Source organism: Halichoeres trimaculatus, unplaced genomic scaffold (genome assembly GCF_033239565.1).
Source record: "Halichoeres trimaculatus isolate MK-OKI-2021-1 unplaced genomic scaffold, fHalTri1.1 fHalTri1_scaffold_23, whole genome shotgun sequence".
Classification (NCBI taxonomy): Eukaryota; Metazoa; Chordata; class Actinopteri; order Labriformes; family Labridae; genus Halichoeres; species Halichoeres trimaculatus.
In genome coordinates this window covers 18,646,715-18,662,281 of record NW_027437201.1, presented here as the reverse complement: position 1 = coordinate 18,662,281, position 15,567 = coordinate 18,646,715, and the positions used below count along the sequence as shown (strand labels likewise).

The 15,567-nt window shown below is 44.1% G+C and overlaps 1 protein-coding gene across 3 annotated transcripts in view; it reads left to right on the top strand.

Moving 5' to 3' along the window:
- Positions 1–329: 329 nt before the first annotated feature.
- srcap (Snf2-related CREBBP activator protein) overlaps positions 330–15,567 on the top strand; it is a 28,776-nt gene continuing 13,538 nt past the window's right edge. Inside the window, exons 1-15 of one of the 3 annotated variants that reach the window (XM_074663790.1) lie at positions 330–557; positions 1,964–2,040; positions 2,352–5,245; positions 6,506–6,766; positions 7,354–7,539; positions 7,641–7,781; positions 8,162–8,354; positions 9,896–10,065; positions 10,272–10,359; positions 10,488–10,577; positions 10,699–10,872; positions 11,013–11,221; positions 11,431–11,608; positions 11,715–11,851; positions 11,942–12,111. In XM_074663790.1, the coding sequence (XP_074519891.1) occupies positions 2,591–5,245; positions 6,506–6,766; positions 7,354–7,539; positions 7,641–7,781; positions 8,162–8,354; positions 9,896–10,065; positions 10,272–10,359; positions 10,488–10,577; positions 10,699–10,872; positions 11,013–11,221; positions 11,431–11,608; positions 11,715–11,851; positions 11,942–12,111 (4,652 nt within the window). In that variant the 5' untranslated portion in view covers positions 330–557; positions 1,964–2,040; positions 2,352–2,590. Of the gene's footprint in view, positions 558–1,080; positions 1,484–1,792; positions 1,881–1,963; positions 2,041–2,351; positions 5,246–6,505; positions 6,767–7,353; positions 7,540–7,640; positions 7,782–8,161; positions 8,355–9,895; positions 10,066–10,271; positions 10,360–10,487; positions 10,578–10,698; positions 10,873–11,012; positions 11,222–11,430; positions 11,609–11,714; positions 11,852–11,941; positions 12,112–15,567 lie in introns of those variants that run through there. The other 2 variants (XM_074663792.1, XM_074663791.1) reach the window with 2 other exon arrangements.

The window sequence follows — 15,567 nt, the reverse complement described above, 5'->3', positions numbered from 1 at the left end:
ATAAAAAGTAAGTAAATAAGTGTATTATCGCTAAGTAACCTTCTATTTATAAATCTGCAGAGAATATAATGACAACAGAACCAGAAATACTGTCATTCTTATGCACGTCCGACATTAAGACGACCTACCTCACAATAACTACTGGAAACTACAGCAGTATTATGATTATCTGACAGGTTAAAAAAAACATAAATGTATATAACCGCGAAATTTCATCAATCAGGGACAAAGATCTAAAACTTAAATCATGGATCAACATTTCAAGTGGCGCGCGTAACAACGTCTCGCGAGATTTTAGTGTGCTCTGTACTTTGTCAGCAGCAGCGATCCTCCACCATTTCGCTGCGTAAAGTCTCCTCCCCGCGACCGCTACATTCTGCGCCGAAACCCAGTCTCTCCCGGTCCGTATTTTAACTTCTTCCCACAGACCTAGGGGTACCTCGTTGGGTACCGGGAGACAGTTTGGATTACTAGCATTACGGATTGAGTGCGATTTTACGCGGATGACGACTCCTTCAACGAGAATTTAGTAAAAGAAAATCGGTCGGAAATTTCAGGTAGGTGGGAACTTAAGATGGCGGCCTTGAAAGGGAGGGGGGCAAGGAGGAAGTAATGGGGGAACTGAAGGGGTATTCAGACCAACGATGGGACACAATCAACACATCATTTTTAGAAATTGCCCCCTATGAAAGTTTAATGTCCGAAATAGTTGACACTGCGACGAAATAAGCCGGAATGAAGATCCGTTAAGCAACGAAATCCTACACTTTAAAATAAAACTAAATAGGTTCCTCTAAAACTTTCATTTCCTTGATGTCGCTTTCAAGGTGCCAGCCGTTGCACAGTAGAGACCTCCCTAATTTCCCCGTCTAATCATTGCAAAATTTATATGGAACTTTTATAACATTGTGTTTTTGCCTTTTTATATTTTCACCAAAAAGGGACACGTAAAAGTGCTTTAATATAAATAATTTTAATATATTATTTTCTCAGAAACAGATTTGACCCCACGCAATGACGTCACGAGTGATTGTCCCCCCTCTGTAGTGCATGCAGAAGCGGGTTTAATGCGACTTTCAGATGTTTTGTCTCATTGCGAAGTAACTTATCAAAATCTGTCGGCATATACGTGCTTCTTTGAAGCTGAAGCAGCATTACATAACTGCGGGTGGGATGGGGCGCCTGCGCATCAAATGAACGCACCCTACCAACTCTTCTACCTTGCTAGTTAGCAGGCTTTCCCTAAAGTGCCACCCGAGCAGTGTTTGTGTAAAAGCTAACGTTAGCCACACTAGCCCAACCGGCTGTATTAATGTCTCAAACCCCTGATTTGTGTGGCCCTCCAGGGAGAACCCGATCACGAGCTTGTGAAATTATTGCCTCGGTTAAAAAGGAATGAAACCCCGATTCCTTTTTATGGTTTTCATTCTCCGTACGCAGCTCATGAAAATATCACAGCCGAATAAAGGTGTTGTTTCATAAAGTAGGTAACTATACACAACTTAATGTTCTTTTAACAGCTAAAAATGTGTTAAAATCACACCGTTAAAGGCGGTAAATGAATGACTGGAGGCCCGCGCGCTTGGTCACCGGCTTTTAGCATGAGAGCGCGTGCTGCAGAATCCCTAACGTCTTCCTGTGGGCGACTGCAGCAAACGGCTAACGAAGCTCCCAGTTAACGCTACTTCACGGTGTATCTTTATCAGCACTGCAGACACCCTGAATAAAACCCAGTTAAATATATGAACTATAGTCCGAGTAGTTGTTGGCTAGCGTGGCTAAACGAGTGTTGCTGCTTCTTTCGTGACGTGACAATGTTACTCGCAGAAGAACACACTGTGATATTTTTGTTTACCGATATCACATCTAAAGAAATTCATGTGGGTTCAGCCCAAAACTTCATTTAATCCCATTAGTCCTCTTGTGCTGAAAGTTGACAATCGCTTTATTTTTGCTTTCTCAGAATATGTGGAGGGGAGCCTAATTTCAGCATCCTGGAAGTAGAAAGCACAGAAGATCTGTGTCTCACACCACAGACAGGTGAGAAGTTTTTGTTTTATACACATACAGTAACTGTGAATGTTTTTTCATGTCCAGCAAGCAGAGCTTGTTTAAAGGCGTAGCTTAAGGCAGTAAGTTTAAATAGATGTGTGCCATGCCTGTTTTTCTTTTTTTGGATAGAATAGTAGGCGGTGAGGAGTAGACAATGTCCTCTGTTTGATTAAAAGAACAAGAAAATAGCTGCAGCTCAACAACTGTCTGCTTCATCCCTTTACGTCTCTGTACTTTTAAACCCTCAATAAGCTGCCCACTTAGTTTGGACGCATTGTTAAATATCTGTATCCCCACAGGTGCTGTGTGTAGCCAGGGCAGCACAGAGGAAGGAAGCTCTGGGGAGGAGGCGGAGCGGCGGCCTGCCCCTCCGGCTGTGGATGTGCTGGGTGGCAACCCCCAGGCTGCACAGAATGTGGCAGGGGTGTCACCTCGGCATGCCCCGCAGCCGGTCGCAGCTGCCCCCCGCCCAGTCCCTCCATTCACCAACTCGTCCACTGTGCCACTGCAGGAGAGCAACAACTCAGCATTCCTTGGCATGGAGAACGCACCTCCAACCACTTTGCCTGAGACTCTCTCAATCATCAGCGTCTGTAAGGACAGCGTATCAAACGAGGTCCCTGCTGCAGAAGTCAGAGTTTCGAAACCTTTGCCAACATCCCTCAAAGAGGTCTGTAGTTCCTCGACTGAGACGCAGAAGCTTCAAACCCCTTGTCCACCTCTCACCTCAGATGCAGAGATTGACAGCACAGTGCAAGAGTTGCAATACGGGTCACAAACTGATAAAGAGAAAATCCTCTCAAATAGTCAAACAAACCAGATCCAGCCACCTAGAGAAGCTGCTGGACTTGTGGTCATTACCGGGACAAAGTCGGTCACATTGGAATATAAACAAGAGACTGGAACGAACATGGAACTTAGTGGAAAAGAGCACACGGGCAGGAATACTCTCCCTCAACCCCAGTCTCAATCCTGTTTCACAGCCCCATCTCCATCTGCCCCTCAATCAAGTGTCGGTTTTAAGGTCCAAGACACGGCAGAAAACAGGGCTGTGGAGCAGTCTGACAGGGAAACACTTATTCAGGCCATTCAAGGGAGTCATATACCTCCGTCGGGTGTTGCGGAACAGGCAGGTGGGCACCAGGACTCAGAATCATCTCCACCCCCTTTACCGTCAACTGACAAAAACAGCGAGATTAAACAAACTGACTTGTCAAAAACACAACCTCAGATCATCAAAGAGATCTCGAACGATGCCAGAGAAATGCAGAACTCAAATTCTTTGGAATCAGTTGAGATGTTTGTTGACACTTCCCACAATGAAACACAGCCTTCAACAGCTGAAATACTTGAGACCCCAAAAGCAAGAGAATCAAATCCTGGATCATTTCTTCCTTTGGAAAAAGAAGGTCCCATGTCCAGCGACATCATCCAGAGGAGCTGTGAAGGAGTGCAAGTGGAGGGCAGCACAGGAGAACAGCAAACTGACATCTCTTTATCTGACTTCACAATGCTGCCAGAGTGCTCCTCTTTACAGCAGAGTTCCTCAAAACCCTCTTCTGCACCCCCTCAGTTTGATACAGGCGTAGTTGTCTCACTGCAGGCGGAGCAAGAGGTAGAAGCAGAAACATCTCACCCTTTTGATCAGATCGCCACAACAGGGACACAACTGACTGCCCAGGAAATTGTAGTTGTTAGAGAAGGGGCTCACATCAGCGGGGACTGGTCGAACATGCACCTGAGTCAGAGCTACCTCGTACAGCAGGAGGATGGCAGTGTCTGTGAAGCTGCCATCGTTAATGATTTGAGCTCTGAACTCTCTACTGGTGAACCAAAGCTGTATGAAGAAAGTGTTCAAGCAGATATCGAGATACACTCACAGCCTGTGGAGGTGTACGAGTTCTGCGGCCTGGTTGAGGAGGTTGCTGAGGAGACTGTCTGCGCGAGTAGTAGCGTGCAGATACCTCACTCTCCAGGATATGAGGTGAACTTATTCAACGCGTTACTAGAAAACTCTGATGAACACCTTGAAAGTGACACTGTAATTATCTCCCAGCAGCCCTTGCCTTTATCACACGATGCAAATCAAACACAGGCTTGCTCCAACAACAGCAGTTCCCATACTTTGACTGTAGAGAACACAACAGTGCAGCACTTGGTGTTAGCAGCTAACCCAGCTGGTGGAGTGGCTAACTCAAGTGAGGTTTGTTTAGTTGAAGTAGCTGCTGTCACAGCTGACTCATTCACTAATGAACAGGTCAACGCTGCAGAGCAAACACAGGTGAGTGATTCTTCTGTAGCTTCAACTGTTCCCCAGAAACGGGAAGCAGAAGCAACAGCTGGTGGATTATCTCTCATATCCCCAGTGGTAACGAGTGAGGAACATTCAGAGCACGATTCTCCGGTAGAAAACCAGACCCCAGGAGTCTCTGTTGTAAGCACCACGTTGGCATCACAGAGTATTCAGAATGTGCCCACAGAAACCAAACCAGAGGAGGCCCCCTGCACCGCTCACTTCTCTGGTAAGATTAATCCAAAGCTGCTCCTTCTTAAACCAGGAGAAACTCCTCTCCTGAAGCACCCACCCTCCCTTTTGGCACATGTGTCCAAGCAACAGAGCACGACTGGCAAACTGGCCAATGCCCACAGCTCTTGCTCTGGCACAGTGTCTGAGGAGTGCCTTCCCCAAACTGTCCCAGCAGCAGACTCTTTATGTGCGTCTGAGGCTCCTGGCAGCAACAGAAATCAGACGCAGTGCTCCGTCAATAAAACTCCAGTGACAGCAAGCGGCAACATCTCCCTTCACCTTGACGAGGCAGCAACAGCCGCCCACAAATCTGACAAAGAGGCCTTAACTGTAACTTCAACACGTGGACTAAGTGATCCTGTACCCAAAGATGCAATCACCTCACCTGCTACACCAAACACTCTCTACACACTAACAGCATCAGTGGAAAGGGAGGGGGATGTCATGTCATCAGGAGGCCACGATGACCCCGTTAGCCAGCCCGACTCCCTCTACATGGAGGAGGAGGAGGAGGGTGAGGACATGGAGCAGGATGAGCAAATGACTGAGATGGAGGCTCAGGAGGCTGCTTCAGGACAGGTTAGCAGTCCAGAGGAAGGCAGCGATGAAGACGCTGATGCTGACAAAACAGAGAGTGAGATGACCACCCCCGGCTCGCCACACAAGGTATTTTTATGAAGAACATCTGTTTAATCCACTGAACTCATCAGAGAGGAGAAGTTTATACATCAGAAGTAAGACTAAACATGAAGTTTTTGCTTTGTAATACAAAAGGGTTTCCTCTTGGATCCCAAGTTAAAAAAGCTGAAACAGGGACAGAGATGAAAATTGTGCATCTTTTTTTAAATACCTTGTTTGATGCAACAGTAGGGCATCAAGTGTTTGTTTGCATCCTGAGAAATGTTAAGGCCCATGTGGTGCATTGAACGCTATAGTTATATTTTCAGAAAGAGTGTAAATCCCAATTTATTAGTTATTTAGAAAACTGCACCACAAGTCTAAAAAGACATGATTATAGTCTGATCCTGGGGTCTTAAATGACTGAAACTACTTCTCATAGCAATTGAAACTTGAATACAAGAAAATTTTACTCTCAATCTTCAGACACTGTAAAGATTAATATTATTTCTTGTTGTGTGGGAAAAATGGAACAAGTGCTGAACCCTGTAGGGCTATAAACCAGTGTAAAAGCAGCAGTCGGATAGTAAAAGCGTGCTAAACAAATCAGCAAAGACTAAAATGAAAGAGAAAAGTTTAATTTGATGGCGTCGAAAAAGGTGTTTGTTGTTAAGTGTTTTACAAAAATGTAGCTGTAAATGAGCTGAAACATGACGTTATAAAGAAGTCACACCTGAAAACAAAAGAAACAGTCATTATAACCATCATGCCATGGCTCTTCAGTGATCTGTCTCAGGTACGCTGACACATTCTCACATTCTGAATATGCCATCATTCCTCCCATCTTTCTGCATGTGGTCTTTATTTATGTCACTGATGTAAGCAGTGTTTTCATTATTATTATTATTTAGTTTTTCCTTTAAGTTGGCCGCATGCTAAGCCATGTGTGTTTTCCAGCATGGACAGAGCAGGACAGACAGAAAGGCACTTTTCCTCAAGGTAAGTGGTGGATGTCAGACACTCAGTCAGGTTCGCTTACAACAGGATGTTCATGAGCACTTACTAGTCAGGCGAACATTTGGAGCACTTAAACTTCAGAAGGCATTACTCTGCTATCTTATGATTGTAGTTCTGCATGAGATCAAGATGACAGATGGGCAGTTTCTTTGTCTAAAGCATGGCTGGATTCGCTTCTTCAGAACTCTGTATTTTATTCCCGCTCATGCATGTGGCTTCTTAAACTTGCTGCTTTTATTTCCGACTCGTATTTAAGACATCTTCCTCATCATCTTTTCCCTCGGCCTCCAGGTGCGGCAGTGGATCGCAGACAGGGTCACCATGAACTCATCTCCGGCCTCACCCTCCACATCATCTCCTTACCCTGGACCCTCGCACGGCAGTGATTGGTCCACGCCTCGACGGGAGAGGTCCTCACCCCTCAGGGGTCCTCATGGGAAATTTGTTTCACCTTCTTCAGTCGGTGGCTACAGCTCGTCCTCTTCTCCACCTGATCAGGCCACACCTCAGCGACCCAGAGGACACGCAGACATGGCAGAGCTGGCTAAACATGTGAGGGGATGCAGTATTAATCTTTGCGCTTGGAAGAAAAATGTTTCATCGATCAGAAAAGCAAAGAAATGCTCTTATTAGTATTCAACAGGTGTTTCATGCATCATAAAAATGCTATCTACAGCCGGGATTTACTCATTTTCTTAGACATCACTCATGTCTAGACCCCTCTAAGTGCTTTTCAACATTTCACTACATCCACAGTTTACTAAATGATAATGCAATTAGAGATGATTAGCCTCATGTCTAATGCTAGTCAGCTACACAGTGGAGATGTTTGCCTCACTGCGGCCACTTAAGAACCAGGGGAACTCATTTTAAGCACCATAACTTTATGCTGTCGTATGAAAATATCCTGAGATTTATAGAAGCAGAGAAATCACCATATTCTGTTTAGATAACTAAAATCAGACCTCATCTAAAATGCTTCACTTCCCAATTAGGATGTGGAATATACAGGGATAATTCAGGCCTAGGGATCAGTCTTACACCTACACAGTTCATTTTTAGTTGTGCATTTTTAGCCCTGCTTCACTTCGACTCAGCTGAAAGGATTTATAAGTGGTTTGGCCTTCTGCGTCCTTTAGGAAGCTGACATCGAGCATCGAACCCAGGCACTAAAGCGTGAGGGCTTCTGGTCAATGAAGCGTCTCACCCGGCTGACGGAGCCGCAGAAACCCAAAGTTCACTGGGACTACTTGTGCGAGGAGATGCAGTGGCTCTCTGCTGACTTCGCCCAGGAGCGGCGGTGGAAGAGAGGGGTGGCCAGGAAGGTAAGCGTCATATCAGATTGTGGGTCGAGTGGTGTAGCTAGTTTAAAGTTTATCTGCTTACCCTTTCTAACTGGCTGTGTTCTGTTCTGAACGGTTTTTAGGTGGTTCGAATGGTGATGCGACACCATGAGGAGCTGAGGCAAAAAGAAGAAAAGGCCAAGAGAGACGAACACGCTAAAATTAGAAGAGTTGCCTCCTCTATAGCAAAGGAGGTCCGGGCTTTCTGGAGCAGTGTTGAGAAGGTACAGACGACTCTCAGAAACCGAGCAAACAAAACATTCTGGTTCAGTGCTCAGCTGTGGAGTTTAAAGGAGCCCATGGTCTTTGTTTAGGATCTTATGTGGCAGAAATAAAATGCATCCAACTTTTCAGACAAATATATGTGAGCTGAGAAGTGAAAGCACCAAATTCACAGTTGAAGGAGCCTCATGATACTGCAATGACAGATTAACAATATTACACTTTTAAAATGTTGTTACTGTACAAGATAAGTGGGGAAAATATGAGCGTTCAGCAAGTCTCCTGAGAAAAAACTGTATAAAGTCTTTTTTCAGACCTGTAGCTCTGCTTCTTAAGTCTGCACTTCTGAGAAAACTTATTCTGTGCATTTATTTTATTCAAGGTGGTGCAGTACAAGCAGCAGTCCCGGCTCGAGGAGAAGAGGAAGAAGGCTCTGGACCTTCAGCTGGACTTCATCGTCGGCCAGACGGAGAAATACTCAGACCTCCTCAGCAAATCCCTCGCGCCTGTCAGACCTGCTGAAACGGTCCCTCAAACCCCACAAAAGTCAGCTCCTCCTGCAGCCGATGAAGATGGTGAGATTTTCTTTTGATGAATGCTTCATTTTTAATTAAGATGATCTTTATGTCGCTCTGTAATATCGCTGAGACTGCTCTCAGGTCTGATTCAGTGGTCTGTGAGGGACGTTGTCATAGCTACACACCAATGACTGACTTTTCTAAAGCGTCCACAGAAGGGAAATGATTCAAGGAAACAAAACACTTGTTGTCATCTCAAGGTTTCTCCATGTATGAGAGAATATAAGCATGTTCCTGCACTTCACTGCATGTCCCATCTCTTTACCTGAGCTCTCAGAAATCTCCTCACCTTGAAGACATCTTTTCTACAGTTTGTCGGTGCTGCTGAACATTTCTTGGCAGAACATTTATAGACTGCTGTACCTGCTCGGCACCGCTCTGTAACTGACAGCCGTGAGACTTGTCGAACCTGTCAGACAAGTCTGCTGCCTGTTTTATCAATGGCAGGTAGATTTAGAAGCGTGAAGCTGAGAACAGTGAGTTTAATGTTTGATCCATCACAGAAAGATTGGTCTTTGTGAGGCTTCATTTCACTCTTTTACTTCTTTGCTCGTGTTATGCTCTCCAGATGTTCACACCTTTCCCTGAGACATGTGATACCCCTGAATCACAGAGAGGGGATTTCTCAAACTTGATTTCAGTTTTGTTTTGATCACTTTGGTCACTTTATTCCCCCAAAGGAAACATGACTTAATGTCAGGATAAAAGCGAGAAAAGGAAAAACAAAGAGATGTCTTACACATTTGAATAAGTGAGTGATAGCATATACAAATGTACGTGGACGTCAGTGTGATGGGAGGAATATGACATTTAATGTAAAAGTATTTGAAGAGCAGCTTATTTACTCTTTACTCCAGCAGAAAACACCAAAACATTTCTGAAAATGGAAACTTGAAGGTCTCATTCCTGTACCTATCCTTCTGATATTATATCAGTGCAGCTCTTTATCAGAGCACAATGGAATCTGACTGCCGTTTGTGTATCAACTGCCAACAACCAAGCTACCTGCACAAATATTGTCACCAAGGTGCTTCAGGCAGGTGAACTGAGGTGACTTAGTGGGTGTTTCTTTGCTGCTGGGTAATAATGTACTTACACAACTGTTTACAGGACATAAGTGACGCTGAATGTTTCCTGTCTCATTAATGTAAAGATGTTTGAGTCACATTTGGTGCAAAACAGAGAGCTGGAATTTCTCAGATACCTTATTTTCCCTGCCACAGGAGCAAAAACTGGACTGGTTCACTACAGCAGACAGCAAAAAGCAGATTTTTGTGACATGCCTGATAGTTTTATGGTGAAATAGTGCAATGACCAGCCCTACAGACACCACTAAACTGATTTTGAGTCATTTAAAGTCTTATCTCTTTATTAAAATGTGTTCAAACCAAATGATCTCCTCAGGCTGTGAGGATTTATTCATCCTTTGACCTTCAGAAATGATCTTTGGATATCCTTTTTAAACTCATATCTCATATCTGTCAGAGCAGCGGGGTCTGTTGGAAACCATAATAAGCAGTGTTGTGCTCTTTCTGCAGACAGAGACTTTGAGCCTCCCTGTGAGGAAGAGGATGACGAGGAGACCATAGAGGTGGAGGAGCAGCAGGAGGGGAATGATGCTGAGAGCCATCGGAGGGAGATTGAACTGCTGAAAGAGGAGGGCATGCTGCCCTTGGACCAATTACTCAGCACCCTTAAAATGCCACAGGTACGGTTATACACCTAACCACGATGAGACTGATTTCTAAAGGAGGAAGAGTCCAGGTTTTAATTTACTCATATAACATAAAACCACAGCTCATTGTGAAAGGGAATTCTCTGATCAAGCCTTGTTTTTTTACAATCCTAACAGTTAGTAAGTATTTATTTGGGATTGGTGCTAGTATGTAATCTCTGGATCATTGTCCAACACAGGAGTCAGGCTCGGATGAAGAGTGCTCTGATGAAACATCGTCATCCATAGAGGATGAAGACGGAGAATTCACTGCAAACGAAGAGGATGGTGAGTTAGCCCTCAGTATCAAGAACCCAGTGACTAACAGAAACATTTTTAGTGACAATAAATAGATTGTCTTTGTGGGTTGTGTGATTCAGTGTCTTAATTTAGTGTCCTCTCTTTTCCATGTGCAGCTGAGGATGAGGAGGACACCATAGATGCACAGGAGAAGGTTGAAGGAAATGTGGATCACGCCGAGGAGCTGGACGACTTAGCCAGAGAAGGTAAACTGACCCTGTGCATACTTTCCCAAACAATGAATGAGGTCCCAGGCATCAGCAGCAGTTAGAGATCTGGGACAGGCTGTTTAACGTCTGATCTGACCCGTTTCCTCTCACCTCGCAGGAGATATGAGTGTTGATGAACTGCTGGAAAAGTACAAAGGAGCGTACGCCTCAGACTTCGAGGTTCCCTCTGCATCTGGGTCTAAAGCGAGCTCTGATTCTGAGGTGTCTGGGGATGAGGAGGAGGAGACTGAGGAGGATGAGAGCGATGCAGAGAGCAACACTTCCTCCTCAGGTACTTAACAGCTCCTCTGAGAATCAGTATAACCTCATGTAAACTGTTTATCTGCTGCAAAAATGTCTACTTCATGCTTTTTAAAGTTAGTTTTCTGCTTCAAATACACACCGCTGTAAGCTCTCATGTGTATCTCTCAGATTCACAAGGAGACAGCGCAGAAGAAGACAGTGAGAGGGATGAGGAGAGTGAAGATGAAGATGACGACTGTGGAGGGATGGAGGTTCTGCTTAAGGAAGGGGACAACAGCCCGCCTTCCTCCAGCTCACGGCCAAAGAAAGAAATCAGCCATATCGCTGCCACCGCTGAGAGCCTGCAGCCGAAAGGTTACACGCTGGCTACGACAAAGGTCAGTGGACTAGGATAAAGAGACAGATGTCCTAAACTCAGGATTTCTAATGAAAAATAAGTTTGACCAACTAAGAGCTCATATTTTACGAGGAGACAAACCAACATCATTTTCAGCTTTGCACTTGAGACAAATGCTGTGTATTTAAGAGGAAAAATGGTGATGTGAGGTTACAAACCATTAATTTCAAATATTTTCTCTGTTAAAAGGTCAAGACGCCCATCCCGTTCCTGCTTCACGGCACATTACGAGAATACCAGCACATCGGACTCGACTGGTTGGTCACGATGTATGAGAAGAAGCTTAATGGCATCCTCGCTGATGAGATGGGTCTGGGTAAAACCATCCAGACCATCGCTCTGCTTGCTCACCTCGCCTGTGAGAAAGGTAAAACCTGCTTCTTTCATCACACAGTTAATGTGATAACTGATCTGGGAAGTGCTGTGTTGAAGCTCAGTTGTTGATATTTTGCCACTCCACCTGTTGCGTTCAGGTAACTGGGGCCCTCACCTCATCATCGTCCCCACCAGTGTGATGTTGAACTGGGAGATGGAGCTGAAGCGCTGGTGTCCTGGTTTTAAAATCCTTACATACTTTGGCAGCCAGAAGGAGAGGAAGCTGAAGAGACAGGTAATAAACGTGGATCAGCTGGTTCCTTGTTTTTGGAGTTTAAACTTCAATGGCAGCAGGTTTCCTTTTTAACCGACTGTTTTCCTTCAGGGTTGGACCAAACCCAACGCCTTCCACGTCTGCATCACTTCATACAAGCTGGTGCTGCAAGACCACCAGGCATTCAGACGCAAGTCCTGGCGATACCTGATCCTCGATGAGGCTCAAAACATCAAGAACTTCAAGTCCCAGCGCTGGCAGAGTCTGCTGAACTTCAACAGGTCAGGAGCGCTCTGGGTTCTTTATTTTAAGTCATGAACACGTGCAAACAATGGAGCCTGTGAGCAGTTAATACCGCATCCTTAAACCCCCTTGAAAGAAAATAAGAGTTTCACCACTTTTGTTATCAGAAACATCTGTGGATGTGAAGATCTCAGCACATCATCAATGATGTAAATTGTTTTTCATGTGGTTTTGAACAAAATGCTCACACACCCATCTGTAGCAGCCAGGATGGATCTTTCCCGTTTGAAGGTTGTTGCTTAACGCTTCATTATTATTTTGCACATGCACGCAAGACTCCACAGATGCCGATACACTACAGCTGTATTCACACATGCACCAAAGGCGAGAAATTTTTGGTGTGGTTTGCGCGTTTGAACTTCCTTTTCAACGCCAGACGAATCCGCCAACATCTTGGTTGATTTCCAAACAGGCTGTATCATCATCTTAGATAACCTGTCCCTTTTCTAACACTGTTCTCTGCTGGCTAGTATTTCTTTTCTGTACTTTTATGATGCTGTAAATACACCTGAGTACATAAAGCATTTATTTAAAGGCCAAAATCTGTCTGACAGCATCGCTCGGCTTTACCTGCCATCTCGGACAGCTTGTAAACATTATACGTCGACTACAGCTGCCTCCTTTTTGCATCTTGTCTCTTTAGACATCCGCCCTCCTCTCATCCCACAAAGAAAACTGAACGCTGTGAGGGATGTGTGAAAATATTCAACACTGGAAGATGTGTGAATTTCTGAAAAGAGCTTATGGAAGGAGTTTGACGGGAGAGGAGGAGAAATGAGGGATGTTGGGGCGCTGTTCTCTAGATCCTTCTTATTTGTATCAACCAATCATTTCACTTCCTCATCCCTCATCCATCTAGAGCCTGTAGATGGAGATTCAGGGACTGTTATGTTATCAATGTGAAATACTAAATCAATTTCACTGAGTTTTATTCTTTCATCACTCTGTCTTTGTTTATGTTATTAAATATTCTAGTGACAAACATCCTCATGTACATTTTCCCCAAAGCCCCGAGCTGACAGAGCACACAATAAACTGAAATGATTGAAGCTCCAGATTTCTCTTCAGGCTCGTGGGCGTAAAATCTGAATAGGTGTCATAAGATAGTGTTATGTACAAGTTTTGTACCAACTTGCTCATTGAAAGAAAATCTCCTCTCTGTACTTTCAAAGTGCGTTCAAGGATGAGCCTCTCTGTCTCAGCTCTGAGCACATCTCGTCACAGAAAGTCAGTATGCACTTCGCATTAGACTCTGTCCTCCAGCTTCAGCAATGTTTTACCCTGAATGCATCCCAAAAAAACACAGAACGTGTCAGTTTACAAGACGCAGCAGATCAGTGGCTGTGGAGGTTTAATCAGTTAGCCAATTTTAAAGTGTTTTTACTTAACTAAGTGGGTGTAATGGCACTAACTTGCTTTAATTTGGCTGCTGGTTGGTTCCAGCTGGTGATGATTTCTCATTGTTGCTCTGAAACAGGAGCTTCTGCACAGAGGGGAGGCTCACAGGCTCTTTTACTACCCATAAATCTTCAGTCATAGCTCTTCTTCAGGACTAGAGTGTGCAGAATGAATAAGCATTGAGTGAATATAAGGGCTGCACAGGTAATTGGAGTTGTATGGTTATCAAGCATTTGAATACGCTTGCTTTTTATGCAAAGAACAGTTCTCTCTTTCTGCATGTGTGTGTTTCACCTGTTGGATAGACAGGATGTCTGCAGGGTCTTAAAAAGTATTAAAAGTTGATAAATCAATTTTGGAAAAATTAAGGGCCTTAAAAAGTATTAAAAAGTCTTAATTGTAGTTTTATGAGGAATCAAAGGGCAACTCCGTTTTTTTGACACCTGGACCTTATTCATAGGTGTATGCATGCTCATATACTCACTTAGACAAACATCGTGCAGCTCGGAGTCCTTCAGAAATTATTTAGATCCAACCGATTTTAGCCGCACTTAGCGGGGGCCACGGCAAGGGAGCTTCAGCGCGGGACATAGTCTCTGCAAAATCGCTCATTTCAGCTATATTTTTTCATCCATCGCCAGTGTTATCATAAAGTCAGCTCGTCTACCGTCTTCAGACTACGACTTCGAGTTTGACGGTTGTCCTTACCGGTTTGAGCCTGAGTACAGGAGCACGTCCACGACTCAATGCAAACTGGTGGTGCGCTTGTGGACAGTGTTCGCCTTTGGCAACAGAAGAGGAGTGTGTTTGTAATAATGATGGATAGCGATGGATGAAAAAATATAGCTGAAATGAGCGATTTTGCAGAGATTATGTCCCGCGCTGAAGCTCCCTTGCCGTGGCCCCCGCTAAGTGCCGCTGAAATCAGCTGGATCTAGATAACTTCTGAAAGACTCCGAGCTGCACAATGTTTGTCTGAGTGAGTATATGAGCATGCACACACCTATAAATAAGGTCCAGGTGTCAAAAAAATGGAGTTGCCCTTTAAGTTTCATAGGTATTCGAGCTTTGACCCCAAAAATATCCATGAATATTTATTTTCCTCCTTGCAACTGTCCCCTGATTGGGACGTTAAACATTCAGCCGATCAGGTTCTAAAATAGAATAGAATAGAAAAGAATAGAGTTACTTTATTGATCCCAAACTGGAAAATTGATTCAAAAATGTAATTCATAAAGAGAAATTAAATGTAACATTAATGCAAATCACACAATCTCTGGCACATGTCCTAAATTTTAAAAATGATTCAATAATTTTTCATTTAATTCAGCAAGTTGGCCTTGAATAACTGCTCTTTCTTGTTGTGGGAGTGTCGGTAAACCTGCCTTTAGTTTCATTTGTTCTTTAAAGCTTTATTCCTCCTCAGCTTACAGCATTTCTGTAAAAATGTAAACTACAACTGTTAAAAAGTGGATGCTAACAACGACTGAAAGTTGCGATAAAGTCTTAAATCTTTTTGAAAGGTTTTTGAAAAAGACTTAAAAAGGTATTGAAGTCAACCTCAGGATTTTAGTGCATACCCTGGATAGATGGACTTGATGGCCCAAATTCAGCTAGATGTGTGTTTTTTTCATTTGTAGAGCTCTGTTTTCTGCTATCCCAATATCTTTGACTGTTATGAATGAGCTACTGCCTCTGCTACCCGTGAGCTCAGGGATTTATCACCTGTCTCTGCAGCTCCCCTCAGGTCTGCAGGGCTTTACAGCCTTGTTTGGCTCATTGTTAATGGCTTTGCAGTTTACAACTTTACCTTTACTGATGCAGTCCCGCAGCTTTCCTGGTGCTGTTTCCTGCAGAAGCAGGCAGCTGTGCTCAGAGAAAAACCTCCTATAAATCCCACACAGCACCAAACAGCAGGCGGAAAGTCTACAACTAGCTGCTATCAGAGCGCAGCATTTATCAGCTTAAGAGCGAGATATTTCCCCGAGGAGTTAGAGGAGAAATAAACTCGAAAAAGACTGAATATACGAGACTTT